The 19,061-nt window shown below is 45.6% G+C and overlaps 1 protein-coding gene across 2 annotated transcripts in view; it reads right to left on the bottom strand.

Annotated features, from left to right (window-relative positions):
• The window catches only part of Clpb (ClpB family mitochondrial disaggregase), a 102,520-nt gene that overhangs the window by 59,425 nt on the left and 24,034 nt on the right, over positions 1-19,061 (bottom strand). The window contains exons 4-5 of one of the 2 annotated variants that reach the window (XM_055623171.1): positions 4,884-4,987; positions 139-228 (exon numbers count right to left, since the gene is read on the bottom strand). In XM_055623171.1, the coding sequence (XP_055479146.1) occupies positions 139-228; positions 4,884-4,987 (194 nt within the window). The remainder of the gene's footprint in view (positions 1-138; positions 229-4,883; positions 4,988-19,061) is intronic. The other variant, XM_055623172.1, reaches the window with a different exon arrangement.

The following is a 19,061-nucleotide window of genomic DNA, read 5'->3' as shown; positions in this document are numbered from 1 at the left end:
CCAGAGAAGGCTTGGGCTCACGGTGCTTAACTTAAACACTGGGTGGTTAGCTTCTATGACACAGATGTTGGTGAGACCGCACCTAGCATGGCCAGGGGATGGGAAGAACTATTATAGTAGAGAGAGCAGTTCCATTACCGCCAACGGGGACTCCTAGCCACCTCCTGAACTCCAGGGCACTTGTCCACTGGTTTGTGATTCGCCAGCTTGCACAGTCTTGTCCCCAATCTGAAGGCAAGAGATGGGGAGGTCAGCTGGGGCAGGCCAGGACCTATTACCCCTGTGGGAAGGGGTGGTGGGAGGGCTTGGCTCTGGCAGGTCCAGTCTGACAAGCCTTTACCCCAGAAAAGCCCTGTGCCAACCCAGTTCTTCAGGACTCATCTTTATTCAGCTGCCACTTGGAGCTAAGAAGAGAACCTGACTTACAGCCTGTTCTGCCACGTTTCTATGTGTTTTATTGTTTTAATTGTACGTATGAGAGGCACTCGGAGTGCTCGCTTGCATTTCTGACAGCATCAGACACTGGGTGTTTATAACCGTTACTTATAAGCAGCCTGCGGCATCCACGGCTGGGCGACTTGTTTACTGTTCCCACTAATTTAATGTATCCTCCACCTGAGGATCCGAGCCCACCACCCACAGCCCAGCCACAAGTGGAAGTCTCCTGCAGTGAGCTGGTGGGCTGAGGCTCTGAAGGGAATGAGGTCACGACAGGGAATGAGCTGGCAGGGGTGGCTATAATACCAGCTGTCTGTCATATCTGTGCCATCTGTGTCTCCTCCTTAGAATATATTTGCTGCCCCTCCCCCTTATCCCTGAAGCCCAGCTCAAATCCCACTTCTCTGAGCTTATTACTTGCTCTATGTGGAGCTGAGCATTCAGAGCCATAGAAATCATACAATTTCAGAGACCTTTAGCCCAGATAACCCAGTGACCCACGGCAAGAATCTTCTTTAAGAAAGCCTTGATGGGCAGACATCCAAACCTGTTAGTGCCCCCTCGTATGTTGCTCACTATCTCCTAATCAGGTGTCCTGACTTATACTGAGCCCAAACCTACCTACATAGAAGAACTTCATGAAATGCCACTGACTTTTTACATGCATGTGGTTATTGCTAATCCTTCTAACCATCCTATAACATGGGTAGTTATTTTTGTATTTCGGAGAAGTCTGAAAGTCAAGGACTTTATGTCAAGATTACAAAGTCTAAGTCAGTGACAGGGCTTAGAAGATGAACCATGGCTGCCTGGCAGTATCTCATGAGCTTTTGTTCAGGACATCATTGTAACTGTAGTCACCACTTTGGGAGCTGCAGAGAACAGAAACACCAGCCAGGTCACGGACATTTCCATACCAAGTACTCCTGGGTCAGATGCACTAGCAAGCCCATCTTCACCCCCAAACACCAAGCTTGCTAGAGGGCACAGATCTGCGATGTGCCTGGCTAAGTAAGCAGACTTTCCCAAGGAGCCATGCTGGCATGTAAGGCACGGAAAGGCTTTCCTGGGCACGGCTGACCTACGACAGGGCCTCAGCAAGGAGAGCAAAGACAACTCTTCCTTCCTCAGGCTGTGTGTGTTCTGAGCAAGCAGTATAGATACAAAGCATCTCCTATCTTTTGGCTTCCCGGCTGGAGGGTTCTTCTTAGCCAACCTGGCAATCTCCAACTCACCCTTAAGATCCAATTCAAAGTCACTCATCTAATGACATGTCCAAGACCTAGCCTGCTCTTAGAAAAAGATTACCAGTCCCTCATTCTGTGATGCTTACATTCTTCATACAGCTAGCTACCTTTGCCTTTACCGCTCTATAGCGGGACTCCTTGCTGAGGTCCATCTTACTTGACCACAAGAGCTGCTAAGGAGCCAGACCATGTATATTCATTTATATATTCCCAGCATCTGGCAGAGTGCCCAAGATGCAGTAAAAGCAAGCAGAAGTATAAATGAAAGGAACTAATAAGCAATTATAACTGTAGAGAACTTTGCGATTCACACGTCACGCTATTTTATATCTGGATCGACACAATGATACTGACAGGCAGATAAAGGGTATACTACTAGGGTTGGGGAAATCTGGCCAAGGTCACAAGTTATAATCTACCATATTCCCTTAGTATCAAGGATAGTTTGAGACTCACAGAAATAACACTTATAAAATGTAGCGACTCAGTCCTCTGAAGCAAAGAACTGTCCAGCTGCCTTGAGCCTATGGCTTTTTTTGTGATATGAAGACTCACTGTTTTAAGTTCTTCCTCACACATCCCCATCCCCAAGTTAGTCAAAAGAAAAACAAACTTCCACTATCTATTTCACCGGTGAAGATGACCCAGAGCTGGGCACAGCCTGGCTCACAGCAGCCAGGTAATGAATCGTAATAGAGGGTGAAAAGACAAGGTGTCTTTAAATGGAAAAGGGTATAAAAAAGATGTTTAAGAAGATGCTAAAGGATTCTGAGGGCATCTGACCTTTTGATACTGGAACCTGATGATGTGGTCTAAACTATGTTAGGCCAGCCTCATAATTAACCTGGCAGCCAAAGAAGAGCCCTGAGATGACATATATGAACTGCCATTACCCTAGTCCCAGCCAGAAAGCAGAGAACAAAGTACATCTAAACAGACATACCTTGGAAAATAAACTGTGGTAGACAAAGGTAGTCAATGAAGGGGCTGGGGATATTATTAGCTATCAATACTAAGTTTATTAATGATTTCTGATTCTAGATTAAACAACAAGAGTATTGGAGACTGCACTCAGGGTCTCATGCCTACTAGCAAGCACTGTGACTGAGCAGTATCTCCAGCTCTAGAATGAGTTTTAAAATAAAGGTTCTTTGATGATTACTGAGCACCTATAGTCACTAATGCAAAGGAGTAAGCAAAGTTCATTAGGACAAGGAAGGAAAAAAGAATGCTGGGCACATTTTTTATTTTAACAAGAAATGGTAGAAAAAAAATCTCAATTTTGTGGACAAAACAGAGAAATGGAGGATGGAAAAGAAGGCACTTGTTGATGACAGCTGTTGATGATATATGTTGAAGCTGCCTTGCCATGTGCTGGAGGACTTTGAATCAATGGCCTTATGATCATCTCATCTTAAAAGTATGTGATAGTAGGGAGTGTGTCTGCCTGCAAGGGTGGTAGTACACAGACATGTGATCAGTAAGTAGTTCTGAATAAACCTCTGAACCTACAGAAAGCCTACCTTAACTGCAGGCCATACACAATGGGAAGAAACGGTTAATACATTATTTTTCTTTCATGGCAGGCATAGAGTTAAAAAGAACTCAGAGAGACTGGCCAAATGAATAAATGAATAAAGTTTCTTCATGCACTATCTACGGTTGCTTCAGTATCGAAAACAAGTGGAGTAGTCACCCCTAAGACCAAATGGCCCATAAGGTTGAAATTGTACATAATTTGGCTATTCCCAGAAAAACTGTGTTAACCACTATTGTATTGATCCAGAATGAATCTCAGCATCAACCTACAGAAAAGCATAAGAACACAAAGCCACCTGGCGGATAGCAAAAGCTGAACTAGAGTCTGAGAAATCTGCTAAAATTATCAGTGCAGAAGAGAAGGCATTCAAAGAATCAACACTCCTGGGCCCCACCATCTACGCTTCTTTGCTTTCCGGGAAGAGCACCCAAAGAGCAGACAGACCCAAGGAAAAAGCTGGGCTTGAGTGAGAAGAGGATGGCCCATCAGCCAAGTCCATTCTAGGCAGCAAATACAGGACAGGTTTGGTGCTCTTGAACTTCTCTTCTGTTTGAAGTATAAAGTAACACTCTTCCAGCTCAGGGGAATTCACAACGGCATAGGTCGTGGCATATACATGGAACTGTCAGCAGGAAAGTAGAGAAAAGACATATGGGCAGGCGAGAGTTCAAATAATCCTAGAAGAGGCCAAGCTGTAGGGAGTACTCAGGAGAGCAGTTGAGGGCACGGTAACTTCACACTTCATGTGGGCACAGTGCCCTGAGGCTCTTGGACCCTCTAGTCATGCCATTGTGCTGAGAAACTTCTTCCCTGGGCTACGAAGAGCCTCGCCAGTCACTCTTCACTCATTCAGAGGGCTGAGCGCAGTGAGTTTCTCCTCTACTGAATCTCCTCTAGGATTCAAGTGCTGACTTCAAGGCAGTCGGCAGGGCCACTATCCTGCTAGTACCAACTCTAAAGCAGCCTTGTCCTTGTAGCCAAACCTCAGAGAAACAGCATCTGCCTGGGTAACGGCAGACCCTGGGCGGGAGGCGGGCACAGTCTACACAGGCTAAAGCTCAGATAGAAACACACTTGTCTGCAGTGTACCTGTGCTGCTCTCAGCTTCGTCCCTGAAGAACTACTCAACAGAGACACATGGACTGATTGGACCAGGCGCTCTCCAACAGGCAGGTGCCACACACCTCTTTTCAGTCCCAGCAATCACCACACGACAACCCACGAGGCATTAATAACGAGCCCATTTTTACAGCTCAGAATACCAAGGCACAAAGAAGGTCTGTTCCTCGCCCTAGGGCACATAGCAAAGGGCCAGTTCCGGAGATAGGAACACACACTGAAAAGCAATATTCACAGTTGTACCTTAGAGACCTCTATGACTAAGGGAACCATGGCGTTCTGTTCTAGTACTGGGACAGGTAAGTATCCTCACCCATTTCACTGGACTCTGTTCCACTCCTTGCTTCTCCGAGGCTCCCCAGGCTCAGAGTACAGCAGGTGAAATATGCCCCAACTCAACTAGGCCATGAACTTAGGCTCGAATCTCCTTCCCCAACACTTCCGAATCTATCCCAAGGCCTTTGGGATACGCACAAGTAGCCGCTCACACTGGGCAGTGCTGGTGGAGAAGCACAGAGCAGGAGGGCGGCCCAACCTACCTTCCAAGGAGTGGACTCCCTTTTCGCTGGCAGTCTTGTAGACACTGCTGAAATCATCCCCAAGGTTTGGGTCAGCTCCAGCGGCAAGAAGGGCCTGCACCACACTAAAAACAATTAAAAACAGGTCATAAGGGATGGTTTCCACCGCACTAGGACAAACAAGTCATTCAACAAGTACTTATCAAATGCCTACTACATTGCAGTCACTAGTCTATGCGCTAGACTCCAGGCGGCATGGATGGAGCCTACAGACTGCGGGAAGGAGACGACTGCACAGTCCCAGCAAAGAAAATTAATACGAATAGACATGAATGCTGAGAGAGACTGTGGCTGGGGTGAGGACAGAGGAGACAGGGAGAAGGAAGGGGTGAAGACTGAGAGGGGCAATACATTATGTATTTCCATAAAACGGTCTAAGAACAGATTTCATTACTAGAAATACTCCGAGGAATAAAGCTTCTGAAGGAGGTGAAAACCTCACAGCCAAGTGTGAAAGGTTAGGAGAAGTACATGTACACTGGTGTACTAGGAGGGCCCAGGCGGAGCTTGAGTAACGCCTTCCGACAAGACAGAAGCAGGACGGCAAAGAGGAGGCCAGAGAGCTCAGCGCGAGAGCTCAGCGCTTTGTCTGGAGTTTGAAGACAGGAAGGACATTAGGCATAAGGAAAGCAGCCTGAGTGCAAATGCTTTCTTCTCACCCGCACATATGAACCCTGACAGTATGAAAATGAGAGTATCTGTACATCCACCCCCTTAATCCAACAGTAACCATTGTCCAGTCTGCCCTATCTTGGTCCAAACCTCTGCAATTACAGAAACCTTACAAGGGGGGAGTTAAGTGTGGGCAGAGCTCTGAGACAGGGGGCAGGGCAGAGGGCAGTGCTACCCGCACACCTAGCTCCATGTTCGGTGCACATTAGCTTCCCTCTGTCTTCCAGTACGTACCCGTCCTGCCAATCCTCATCCCCAAGGAAGGGTTTCAGAAAGAAGAAAGATGTCATAGAACATAGGATATTTGAGTGTTTTTTTTCAGTAAGCACATATATAATTTACAGTAACTGGGTCATATATATAAACTAAATGTACACACCCCCTTTTATGCAGGTCAGAAACATAATTTGCCACAGTTGTAGAGTATTCCATTATGAGATTATTCCATCTTTGTTTGATTTTATTTTACTTGACACAGGGTCTCTCTGTCATTTCTCTGTCCTGAAACTTACTATGGAGACCAGGCTGGCCTCAAACTCACAGAAGATTCGCCTCTGTAGTGCTGGGATTAAAGCAAGCACCACAACTGGGTACAGTGGTGCACACCTGTAATGCCAGCACTCAGGAAGGCAGAGAGGCGGAATGCCGTAAGGTCGAGGCCAGTCTGGTCTACCAAGTGAGTCCAGAACAGCCAGAATCCCTATCTCGGAAAAAAAGGAAAAAAAAAAAAAAAAAAAAAAAAAAAAAGAAAGAAAAAGAAAAAAGCATGCACCACAGCCAGCTATTCTGTCTTTTTTAACCAATCTTTTATTGTAAAACAGAATGTCTCTAATATTTCTATGACTATCAGATAAATTACTAGGAGATAAAGTTCTAGGAGAAAGCATAAGGAGTTCTTTGTTTTCCCCACTGAGACAAGTACTTGCAACACAGCCTTGGCTAGCCTCAAGCTTGTGACAATCATCCTGCCTCAGCTTCTGAGCGCTTGTATGGGAGCACAAGGCACCAGGCATGGCTAGGACAAGTATTTCAAAGGACTTTGCTAAGTATCAAAGTCTGGACTCACTGTTTTATTTTCACTGGGCAAGTGTGAGGCACACAGGAACTGTGCCCACCTTCCTCAGAAGTGTGTTCTTCCTTTCTTTTTAGAGCAGAACACGGAGCCACGTTGCTGCTCTAACTTTTATTTCTCTGACTCCCAGTCAAGCTGAATTTCTAAAAACGAGGCAGAATAGTCTGTTGTTCCCTGTTTCATGAATTCCTTATCAATGTCCTTTGCCAGATTTTCTCTTAGTGAAAGGTAATTTTTACTTTTTCCAGCTGACCTTCAAAACAATTAACACTTTGAAAGGCATTAAGTGTCAGGTGTATCAAACAAATTCCTGGGAATCCCAGAACTATTAAAAAGCCAGACCTGGGTTCCAGTTTCCTCTCTTAGTTTTCCAGCATTTGCAACCAGCAGTGCTGATGGCTTTTCCATGTATCACCTGGTTTGAACCCTGTTATCTTCAACAGGTACCACAGCTGGCTCAATAATTTCTGGAACAATTTGGGCACAATTCGGCCAGTAACAACAATAATGGCTTATGACTTGTTATAATTACGTAAGTGTCTTTCTTTAGAGGAAGACTGAAGAGATGAGGCAAAGTTAGGAACTTGAGAGTTTTTACTATGGGATGAAGGTCCACTCTGGTGAGAGAGTACACTATCAGATAAGTTGTGTTTATAATATTTATATGTCTATACAAAATTTGTAACAACTCATCAAATAAAATACAACTCTGTGAGTACACATTTAATCCCAGCACTTGGAGTATCCAAAATCCAAGGTCATCCTCAGCTTACAGTGAGTTCAAGGCAAGCCTGGTATACAAACAAACAATGCCAGGTCTGATGGCTCATGCCAGGAAACTCAACATTGGGTCGGCTGAGACAGGAGGAGTGCAAGAAATTTGATGCCAGCCTATAAGTGTGAGATACTGCTAAAAAAAAAAAAAAAAAAAAAAAAAAGAAGAAGAAGAAGAAAAAGAAAGAAAAAAGATAATCTGTTATTTTTGAGCCAGAGTCTCTTGAGGCGCTACATAGCCAAGACTGGTCTAGAACTTCTAAGCCTACTGCCTCCACTTCCAGAGAAGTAGAGGGAAAACCCTCTCACAGGCTGATAACTAATAGTTGTAGAAGGTTCCAAAATTTAAAATCTCCCATTTCAAACTTTAAGTTCCTTTATTTGTGTGTGCAGCTGTATGTATCACAGCACACACACGAGCCTTTACCTGCTGAGCTACCTTGCTAGCCCTGGGGGGTGGGGAGAAATCACCATTTTATAACCTTAAGTCATCGTTTGGAAATAAAGGGGCTGTGTTCAATGCGTGCAAGGCCTTGAGGACAGCACTCAACAACAAACGCACTACTGTGTACCTGATCCTGTGGCTGGGCTTCAGGGAAGTCTAGAGAAGTATGAGCTAAAACACTCAAACTGAGTAGTAGACTGTGTGGCACTTTTTACTATACACTGAAACCTGGAGTCCAAACGCAATCCTGTCATTTATAGAAGGTGACTTGGACAAGGCACTCGACTTAGAGCCTCCTCTCCTTTATCAGAGTAACAAGAGATAGCAATGCTTCGAAGCAGATTATGAGCGAAGTAAATTCCAGAGTGCCTGCATCTATATGGAGAGACACAGCCTATTCTCTTGGCTGACACAATCATAGCAATAACTTGAATCTGGGCCTGAACTAACCATTCCCAGCATGAATATAGGCCTACACAAAGTAGGTAGCTCTTCTACAGTCTGTACAAGTTGACATGTTTTCAAGTCCGAATGAGAAGGGTTTGTCAATCTAAATTCAAAGGGACATGATTTGGTTAATCCTCAGCTGCTGTGTCCAATCACTATCCAATCACACCCTCTTCTCATGGCAGGCTGTCCCTCTAGGCAGCTAGTGTCACTAACTGTGCTACCTCGGCCTCTCCAGGTTCATGAGTATTGATTCCATCTGTCCAATTTGCAGGCTGCAGGACGTGTCCAAGCAACCGTGTATGTTGCCCTTGGCCCTGGAGGGCAGACAGTAGTCTGGCAGGATGGGGAGAGGAGAGTGGCTGGGATCGGCCCTGGGCCTGCTAACCCAATCAAAGAAATGGGCAATTCACTTCAAAAACTGGGAGACTAAACAGGGCAAGCAATCCAAGATAGTGACTCATTGGCAACCTTGAGAAGGTTCCCTTCATTTTTGATAAAACTCAAAAGGCGGTAGGCAGCTCCACTGATGAAAGACAGGCCTAAAGCAAATGAGGCTGCTCCGTATCAACCATGGCTCCACACACCCTGCCAGATGGCTATGAAGTTCTCTCTCTAGCAATGGTCATATCTTACAAAGTACCTGGCACAGAGCACCAGATCTTTGGTCAGTGCCTTCTCATGGAAGCCAGCTGAGCCTTGGCTAGAAAACTATTTACCTCTAGCCCAGATGACCAAAGATGCCCACTACATTGTGGGCTACAGCAACTTAGACAGGCTGGAGGGGTGAGCCAGGCTAGAGAAGGCAAGTACAAGGCCGCTGAAGACAAGCTTAGCTGTAAGCCAGGTACAAAGATTGCCAAGAAGTTCACAGCAGTGAAGGAATGCTAGGAATGAAGTGATTTCTGCTTCTTCTCTGCTATGGAAAAACTCCCTGGTCCAAAGCATGAGTGGGAGGAGAGGTGAGCACAGGGAAAAGGTGGGTGAGCTAGCATGAAGAGTAAGAACAAAAGCTGACAGCACAGTGGTAGGTAGGGTCTACTAAAGATTAACTGGGACCTCTGTTGTGGTGCTGGCATGCTGGATGGCAGGTTGCAGGAGGCTCAGCCACCACTGCATAAAATATATGCAGCTAGTATCAAACAGGATGTGGCCTACTATCTTAATCATTTGACCAAAGGAGGCAGGGGATATCATTCAATTCAACAGGGTTTTCTCTAGCCTTCAGTCTTTATTCAAAGGAACTACTCAACCCTTATTAGCAATTCTCTTAGGCAGCTTAGGATATGGCCTCTGGTGGTCTATAGAAAGATCTGCCTATCTCAAAGCTAGATCATCTCCAGATGACTTACTTCCCTTACCAAGGCAAAGAAGCAGAGTATGTCTATAGAACGAGAGGTGTACTATGGAGCCTTCACTTCCTCACACTGATTCTCAGCTATCAGTCTGTAGCAAACACTTGGCTTCAATTTACATTTGAACAGATAAGCTATGACAGAGTAACAGAAAACAAAGCAAAACAAACAGGGCAAGGATCTGAAGTCACTTTCCAGAAGAGGACACCAGAGAACAGATCAGGAAGCACATAAGAGTTCTCGAGTGCATCTGTTATTAGAGCAATGCAAACTAAAGCAATAACAAAATACTTATTTAAACTCAACATATGGACAAAAGTTAGAAAGCTGAAAAATACCAAGTGCCGGTGAGGACATGGGGATCTGGGATTCTTCATGAAGTGTCATAGACTGCTGCAGCCATGCTTTATTGAAACTTCTCCTGTAACACTTCATCATTTAAAGTGTTCTTCCTGTGACCCAACACATCTGCTCCTGAGAACATACTTCCTAGAGAAAATCTCATACAGGATCATAAAGGACAATACAAAAGACTGTTCGTCATAACATTTTGCAGTGGTAGGAGGTTGCCCAGAAGCAAGTATCACTGGGGATGGAGTTGAATGTGGTTGAACATGCTAGGACTTGATCGAAGTCAAACTAATACACGGACAAGTAACTTTCTTGTTTGTTTTGTTGAGACAAGTTTTTCTCTGTGTAGCCTTGGCTGCCCTGGACTTGCTTTGTAGAGCCAGCTGGCCTCAAGGTCACCGAGATCTGCCTGCCTCTGCCTCCCGGATTAAAGGCATGCACCACCACACTGGCAGGCTTTTTAAGTGGGAGTTAAGTATCTACTTCTATCTACACACTGAGCTGGGCTGTTTGTTGCAAAGGTTATTCCTTCTAGAAAATCTGCTCAACTTACAATTTCTAACTCCTAACTTGATCTTCCAAATTGAAGAACACCTGCATCTTACTTTCCTCAGCACCAGGCCCTTTCCAGCCTGCAGACAATTCCTAAACAAAACTGAGGACATGCTTGGGAGAGTGGCCCCCAAGTGGCAGTTCCTGGGATTCAGGGAATTCCCTTTGGAGCCACAGCTAATTAATTTGTTGATCGGGCAGTAATTAGATTACAAGTGGGAGTGCCTGTCAGGGAGCTGCTGCTTTCAGGCCCCAGCGAGGGAGAGCACTTGCACTGATCAGGCTTGCTTTCTGGTTTCAGTAGCTGCAGTGGTGAAGGTCTTCACATTGCTTAAGGTAGAGAAGGGAAGACTGGTGTGAGTTGGGGCTGGGATGGACCAGGTGTATTCAAGATGGATGCTGAGCAGCTGGGGTTGAAGCAAGAAAGGCAGAGACTCCAGGTCATCCTGCATGACGTTAAGCTTCACAAGACACTCCATATCTTCTTCCTCTTCCCCATCCCATATGTTGGTCTCTAGTCTTCACTTACACACACATGCACACACATACATGAATTCTTTTTTGCAGTGCTGGGGGTTGAATCCAAAGCTTTATACATGAAATAGAAACACTACAACCCTGAGCTAAACCTCCTGCCCCACTAAGTTTTGCCAGCACTGATTTAACTGTAGCTAACTGATTTAACCCATTGAGACAATGTTCTTTCATCTAACCTATCAGTATGTCTTTGCACATCATTTAATCTGCCAATTTGGTTGGCCTCAATGAAATCAGTGACATAAAGCTACTGAACAGAACACAGCCCCATGGCCCATCACTTGACACTGGCTCTGTAGTCTTATATCCATTCATATAGAAACAACTAAAAAGGTTATTCACCCTTTATTAATGTAAATATATTGCTTCCTACAACATATTTTATTCGTGTAGATAGATGGCACAAGAGATGGCACAGCTAGATACCCCACTGGAACTCGACACATCAGCCTTGTCTAACTCAGACCCTGCCCCTGCAGCCCTACTCAGATAAGCAGCTTACAGCACAGACACACTGGATGAGGTCTCCTAAAGAGGAGGTATGGGTTTGGACCCTATCACAGTCTCGAAAATGACAAGCCTTTCCTCCGCAGCTGAACCAGATGGCACTGGGTGCCTCCCTGCCCCAACTGACACTCTACAGAAGAAAGAGCACTGAACACACCACCCCAGGTAGGGTACAGAATTGAAGGGGGTGTGGAGACTGATACTGTCATGTTAGGCAAATGAGCTGGCGCAGCTTTCCATTGAGCAGTGTCTTGGGTTGCCTGAGGTCGAGGCATGCATCTGCCAAACTAGAAACGGGAGCATGCTGCAATTGGAATATCATTACTACAAAACAGGATTATCATGAACAACGATTCTAAATGGGATTAGAAATGATTCTTTGTTCCTCAGAGATAATCGGCCACAGCAGCAGCGACGGAGAAACATCAAGCCCTGAACACTTTTCTGGAGGACGGTACTGGCATTCCAGGCACTCGGCCCACACCCTCGCCCACCCTCCTTGCTGGGAAAGCTGGGCACTGTCCTGCATTGGGCAGAGGGCCACCTGGGATAGAAGCCAGCTACATAGCAAGAATCCTACTCAGGGGTCCCTTGTTACAGGCCAGCTTCTCAGGGGGAAAGCGGTGAAGAGAGAATCCCAGAGTCCTACTGATTCTTAGTCATCTAAGAGTTACGGAGACAGGTGTCAATGCCACTGCGTCTAAGGCCCACCTGAAGGCCCTTCTGGGGAAGCCAGGAATAATAATGGAGGCCCTTAACCTCACCACTGCCTACTCTACGGCGGGGACTGCTCTACACAGCTTATGCATATTTAGACTTTCAAACCTCACAGCGTTGAGGTAGACCTGTTTATTATCCTATTTACAGACAACGAAATAAGCACGTAAAAGTTAAATAACTTGCCAAGTAAGAAGCAGAGTTTGAATTTGAACACAGGTAACTGACTCTAGAGCCCACAACTGTTTACATACTAGCTAGGGATGTCCAACCTTATAACACTGAGAGATGATGTTGTCTTCTCCAAATGTCTTGACTGCATTTGTGGATATCCCAAGATGAAGACTGGACATACCCATGCTAGACAAGCAGTCACTCGGGAGAAAGGTGGCCAATGCTTATAACTAGGGTATTTGTGCCGGATAGTTTTACGTCAACCTGACACAAATAGTTTTTAGTCAACCTGACTAACATCATCTGAGAGAAGGGAGCCTCAATTAAGAAAACACCTTCATAAGATCTGGCTGTAGGGCACTTTTTACCTAGTGATTGATGTGGGAGGGCCCAGCCCATTGTGGGTGGTGCCATCCCTGGGATGGTGGTCCTACAGGCTCTATAAGAAAGGCTGAGCAAGGTACAGAGGAAGCAAGCCAGTAGTCAGTGCCCCTCCATGGCCTCTGCACCAGCTCCTGCTTCCAGGTTCCTGCCTTGTTGAGTCCCTGTCCTCACTTCCTTCAGTGATGAACTAGATGTAGAAGTGTAAGCCAAATAAAAATAAACCCTTTTCCCCCTAAGTTGCTTTGGTCAGGGTATTTCATCTCAGCAATAAAAACTATAACACAAAGTCTTCCCTTAGCATTCTCTGGTCCTAGATCCTGTCAGCCCCTCCTTCTAGCCTGTTTTACCTCTGATCCAGGCAGCAGCAAAGGAGGCTGCCAGAAGTCCAGCAAGGACAACACTAGTTTGCTGGTGCCAAGACCACCTGTGGAGCCTCTGGGTGCCCAAGGGACAGGCCTATACAATCTTTCCTGTAGGACAGCAACCTGGCTGAGACTGCTGGGTTTTTACAGAAAGGCCTTAATGGTCCCCTTGCCTGGGTGAGGTGGAGGGAAAAGAAGCCAATGCTAAAGCTAAAAATAAATGACTGCTCTGAAAGAAAATTAGATGGTCGTCAGCCAAGGATGGCAGCATCTGAAAATTAACAAAGCCCAGGTACCACATCCAGGAAGGCCTTGGCAAATGCGTGTTAGCCACTCATTAGCTGGGTTCCTCAGGGACGCCAGCCAAGCAGGGCAGGCAGTGCCGGGAACCAGTCCTTCCGATGCTGATGAAGTGCACTTGGGGATGGGGGTGGGCAAAGGCAAGAGGAGGAGGGAGGCTCTCCTGGGGAATTTTAAACAGTTCTGCTGGTGTCCTGGCTCTGCCTCGGCTTCTCACCTTCTCTGAGGCAGCATCTGTAGGGCAGGCCCAAAAAGACTCAAACCTGAATGTCTACAACACGGGCCTCTTCAGGATCGCAGTAACAGCCTCACTATTTAGGGTCTCACTAACCTGCAGCCTAAGGATAGGAGCCCAAGGGTGGTGGAGGAAAAGCCACACCCCTGCCTAAGCCCAGACTTTCTCCTCACAGGAATGAGGCGTCATATACCTTGTGAGCTTACGTAAACCCCATTCATGCTCTGCCAAAGGTGATTCTCATGATTCATCAGTAGCAATCCGTCATGAAATCACTGATCTCCACTCTTTACTAACCATAGAACACAGTACTCTATCGCTGGACAGCGCCGACAGAAAGAATTCAAAATACTACAGGTAACCATCTGCATTAACCCTGCCACCACAAGCAAGCACCCTAAGAACACCATCGGCCACAGCTGATAAGAATATTGGAGAAAGGCGGCAGCTTGTACTTACTTATCTGTTTATTTATCTATAGCAATTTACCTGTTTTGTTTTTGAGACAGGCCCTCACTACATAGCCCCAGCTGGCCTTGAACTTATGGTGTGATCCTCCTCTGCCTCCCGAGTGCTAGGATTACAGGTGTGCCTATGCCTTATTTATTTTGCCTTTTTAAGGTCAGATTTCACTCTAGGCTGGGCTGGCCCAGAATGGATTCCAACTTGTGGGACTCCCTCTGCCTCAGCCTTTCAAATGCTGGGATTGTAGATGTGATCCACCATATTCAGCTCTGGGATGACACAGTCAGGTTTACTGAAGTATTCATGCTTTGAAGTATCATCTATTCTAATATGCACACTTTTAAAGATTTATAACTTTTTTTTTTTTTTTTTAGTCAGGGTCTCAATGTAGATGTAACCAGATTGGCCTTGACCTCACTTCGTAGCCAAGGACAACTTTTAAAGATGTATGACTTAATGCAATTTGATAATTACGTAGATAACCACATGTAATCACCACAATCATTAAGACAATATTTCCACCATCACAAAAGGTCCTTTTACACCCTCTGCTCTCCTGAACCCAACGACTCATCTGATTTCTGTCCCTAGAACACCAGCTACCTTTTCCAGAATATGACACATATGGAACTTTACAATAGGTGGCTTTTGGTGTAGGCTCTGCTTCAGCATAAGGCTCTTGGAGAAAGCTTTCTGTTGCTGCATGTACTGAGCAGCTCCTGTCCTCCTGTGTGCAGGTGGACACAGCTGTGGATGTGCAGAGACAAGAGGAGGACCTGGTGTCAGACGCCATCCTCTGCACGCTCTGCTTTATTCCCTTGTGACAGGGTCTCTCACAGTACCTGAAGGCGGCATTTCAGTTGGGTTTGCCAGCTAGTGAGCTCCAGGCATTGGCCAGTCTCCAACCCTTCAATACTGATTTATGCTGATGTGGATATGCACGCATAACCCAGCATTTTTTTTTTTTTGGTTTTTTTGTTTTTTAATGTGGGTACTTGGGATTAGAACTCAGGTCCTCATGCTTGCACAAGCAGGTGTTCTCACCAACTTAGCCACTACCCTAACCCCCTTGTTCTCTTTTAAAAAAGGTTGAGATTTACTGCCAGGGGCATGGTGGTGCAAACCTTTAAAGAAAGCAGAGAAAACAGCTCTGTGAGTCTGAAGCTAGCTGGGGTGACTAGTTAGACCTCAACTGAAAAAACAGATTTACTTTGAGTTATGTTATGTGGAGGGCAGGTAGGTGCAGATGCCTGTGGAATCCAGAAAAGGATGCTCAATCACCTGGAACCGGTGTTACAGGTGTTTGTGAGCTGCCTGGGAACTGAATGAACTCAAGTCCTCTGTAAGAGCAGAATGTGCTCTTGAACACTAAGCCATCTCTCCAGCTTCCCTTGCCTTCAACCCCTAAACTGTGGGTATGGATGTACCACAATCTGTCCGTTTGCTACCTGATGGACACGAGTGATTTCCAGGTTTTAGTTGTTCTAAGAATAAAACAGCTACAGATATTGGCATAGAAGTCATATTTCTCTAGGCCAAATACCTTATTTCTCTAAGGAGTTGGTATTTCTGTGCCATGTGGCAAACATCTGCTTTCCTTTTGTAATAAACTGCATAGCCATTCTTTTCACAACTTTGCAACATTTCCACCTACCCCTTATTTAAGTGAAACATGTCAAGTCTTTTGGCCACTTTTTAAAAAAATGTAATTACTTGTCTCCCCCCCACCCACCCATGACAGGGTTTCTCTGTGTAGCCCTGGCTGTCCTCAAACTCAGAGATCCGTCTGCCTCTGCCTCCCGAGTGCTGGGATTACAGGCGTGCACCACACCAGCAGTTGCTTGTCTTTTAACTGATTTGTAAAAGTTCTTTCTATATTCTAATACTACTCTCTTATCAGACATGTTTTCACAGCTTGTTTGGGGAACTGAAACTAAAATGATCTAAATCATGCCTTTTTAAAATGATACCACTTCTCTCTGCACATAGACGCTGATGAAGGGGATAAGAAAGACAAACTTGCCAACACCCTTGGCCTATTGGGCCTTAAGATCAAACTGTGTTTGGTGTCTGAAGACTATTTTTTATTTCCACTGCGTGCTACCAACCACCCCAGGGCTTGAAAGCTACATCTGGAGAAATGACTGTCCTAAAAACAGCCTTTACTCCCCCGCCCCCGCCTCCCACACTTCCCAAAGCCCTGTTCTGGTTCGCCAGGCTTCTGGAATGGTCAACAGTCGTCACACTCCATTGGTGGCTATTGTCCCCTGGGAAAGGTAGGAGGCTCCCAATCCATCCTCCAGTGAAAGAGCAAATAGTAGAGCCTGTGGCTTCTTGGACATCAAAGTTGAGCAAACAGGCCTGGCAGACCCCGCCTCTCCGCCTACATATCCTGCAACTGCCATCTGAAGGAGCTTCTCCAAGCGGGTCATGACTTTCAGCTTGTCACCCCACACATCAAAGTTTCCACCACACACGAACTGGGTGCACGGGTTCGAATCAAGGCGCTCGACAACGGATACTCGGACATTGTGCTAGCTTTAATCCTGTGTTTCCCCAAGTAATTAAGCCTTCTTGCTTATGAACTTGTGACTAAGTAAAGCATCACTGAGAGGTTGTAACATCAAAGTGCTGTCCACCGTCTGTCCATGTTTGGTAAAATTGGATTTCTTTTCCATCTTAAAGAAAAACTAATTGAATTTCATTGAAAGCTCCTTATATTTGCACTAGCTGGTAAAGGCTATTCTAAGTCAAAGTGATCACCCCAGGACCATGTGGTTTAGCCTTTAGTTTGGATGGGTCAGAGTGCAACGCAGAATGGGTCACCCTGAACCCAGGCTAACCAACGCATCTTGTGGCAGGAGGCTCATTAAGGGCTGAGAAGCAGTTACTGCCGCTGTTAAAATTCTGCCCCAACTGTTACTAGGGCTGAGCAAAAAATGATCCTGACAAGTGTTAGGAAGTCTTTGACTACTGAGGACAATGGCCATTATATTACTTAAGTCCTTGCTATCAGCGTCAACCTGTGTGTGTGGAGCCTGGCAGGGCAGGCCAGCAAGGTCCAGGGACCTGCCATTCTTGTTTCCCCAGGCTGAGATCCAGGCAGCTGGGCACACTGTCCTGCCAGTTTTTTACGTGGGTCTTCTTACTTACGCAGCCAGACTTTACTGGCAATCCATGTTTCCACTCCCTCAAGTGATATCTGCTTACTCTCTTAAATCTTTTAAATCATGTGACCCAGCACATCAGCGTCTGACACGCGACGGTTACAAAGTTTGCTAGATGTATAAAGTGATATTGAAAGAACTTGAGAACAAAGTCTCTCCAGAAAATTGAACACTCCACATTACCATCTGGCCTCCTTAGTTACCTAACTCACAGTTAGCACAGCACACGCCCACTTCCGTAAAATCAGAGCTCCTTTAACTATGACTCAAGAGTTACTCTCTGGATAGCAGGAACTCAGGAGCTGCCACCTTCTCAGTATTATGTTTATACAAACAACCTACTTTTGAAAAAGAAAACCTCTGGTTCAATATCCTGATACAGTTATCTTTTCTTTTAAAAATATTATTTTGATCTTGAGCCAGTTTTAAGCCTCTGATATGTGTGTGCATGTATTTAATTAAGTCCCTTTAAACCCTTTTTATGAATAAAATAAATGAGTAACCCTTAAATTAAGCTTCTGTGCATACTTATAAAATGTACAGTGATGACACTGCGTTTCCTATTTAAGACTAAACAAAATAAATACATTCAGAAATCCCAACTGGTGAGGAGTTAAGCTCCTTAAAGATCTGAGGCGGTTATGTTCTAGATCCCTATGGACTTAACACGTTAAGCTGATGCCTGAGGGGGACCGCACTCCTGGCCCACGGGCTGCAGACATCTAAAACGAGAGAAGCCCTTTGCTGTCAGCCTTGAACGATGGGGCAGGGCCTTTCTACACTCCCTTCATACCTTGCTTCCAACGAATTCCATATAGGCAGAGATCTGTCTATCATTGATGGTATTTTAAGTACTTAGCAGAAAGCAGGGATCCCAAACGTTCGTAATAAACACAACCAGACAAGTGTTTTTAATAAAAAGTTGTCCCATTTAGATAATAAAAGGAAGAAGAGGGCACAGAATGGATGCTTCAAAACCTAGTAACTGGCTGGCTCGGGGGTAAAGTGCTTGCTGGGCAAGCATGAGGCCCAACTGTGGATCTCAGCGTCATGAGAGAGCTGGCCCTGTGTAACTCCAGTGCTGAGGAAGCAGAGCAGGTGGCTCCAGGGGCTGGCTACCAGTCAGTCAAATCAGCAAGGTCAGTGAGAGACTGCACCTCAAACACTGCAATGAGGAGTGATAGAGACAGGCAGTGTTGCTGCGCAGGTCCACCTGCACATGCATCGAGGAGTGAGCCTGCACACGTGTGCACACACTTGTATAAAGCCTTCTCACCCACAGTTTAAAAACAAACACTAGGGCCTGGCAGTACTTGTGCACACCTTTAGTCCCAGCGCTCAGGAGGCTCTCTGTGAGTACAAGGCCGGCCTGCTCTACAGAGCAAGCTCCAGCACTACCAGGGCTGTTACACAGAGAACGCTGTCTCAACAAAATAACAACAAAATAACAAAACACAAAAAACAAAAACAAAGCAAACAAACAAAAAAAAAAAAGCAAATGCTAGTGATGAGGATGGGCATGTGGCACAAACCTAAACCCCAGCTCTAAAGAGGGGAGCTAAGCCAGGGGTCAGAGACTCAAAGATAGCCTGATGTCTCAGCTCCTACCTCCACCCCAAAGAC

This window comes from Psammomys obesus, unplaced genomic scaffold (genome assembly GCF_907164565.1).
Source record: "Psammomys obesus unplaced genomic scaffold, mPsaObe1.curated_primary_1811, whole genome shotgun sequence".
Lineage (NCBI taxonomy): Eukaryota > Metazoa > Chordata > Mammalia > Rodentia > Muridae > Psammomys > Psammomys obesus.
This window is presented reverse-complemented; position numbering and strand designations above follow the sequence as displayed.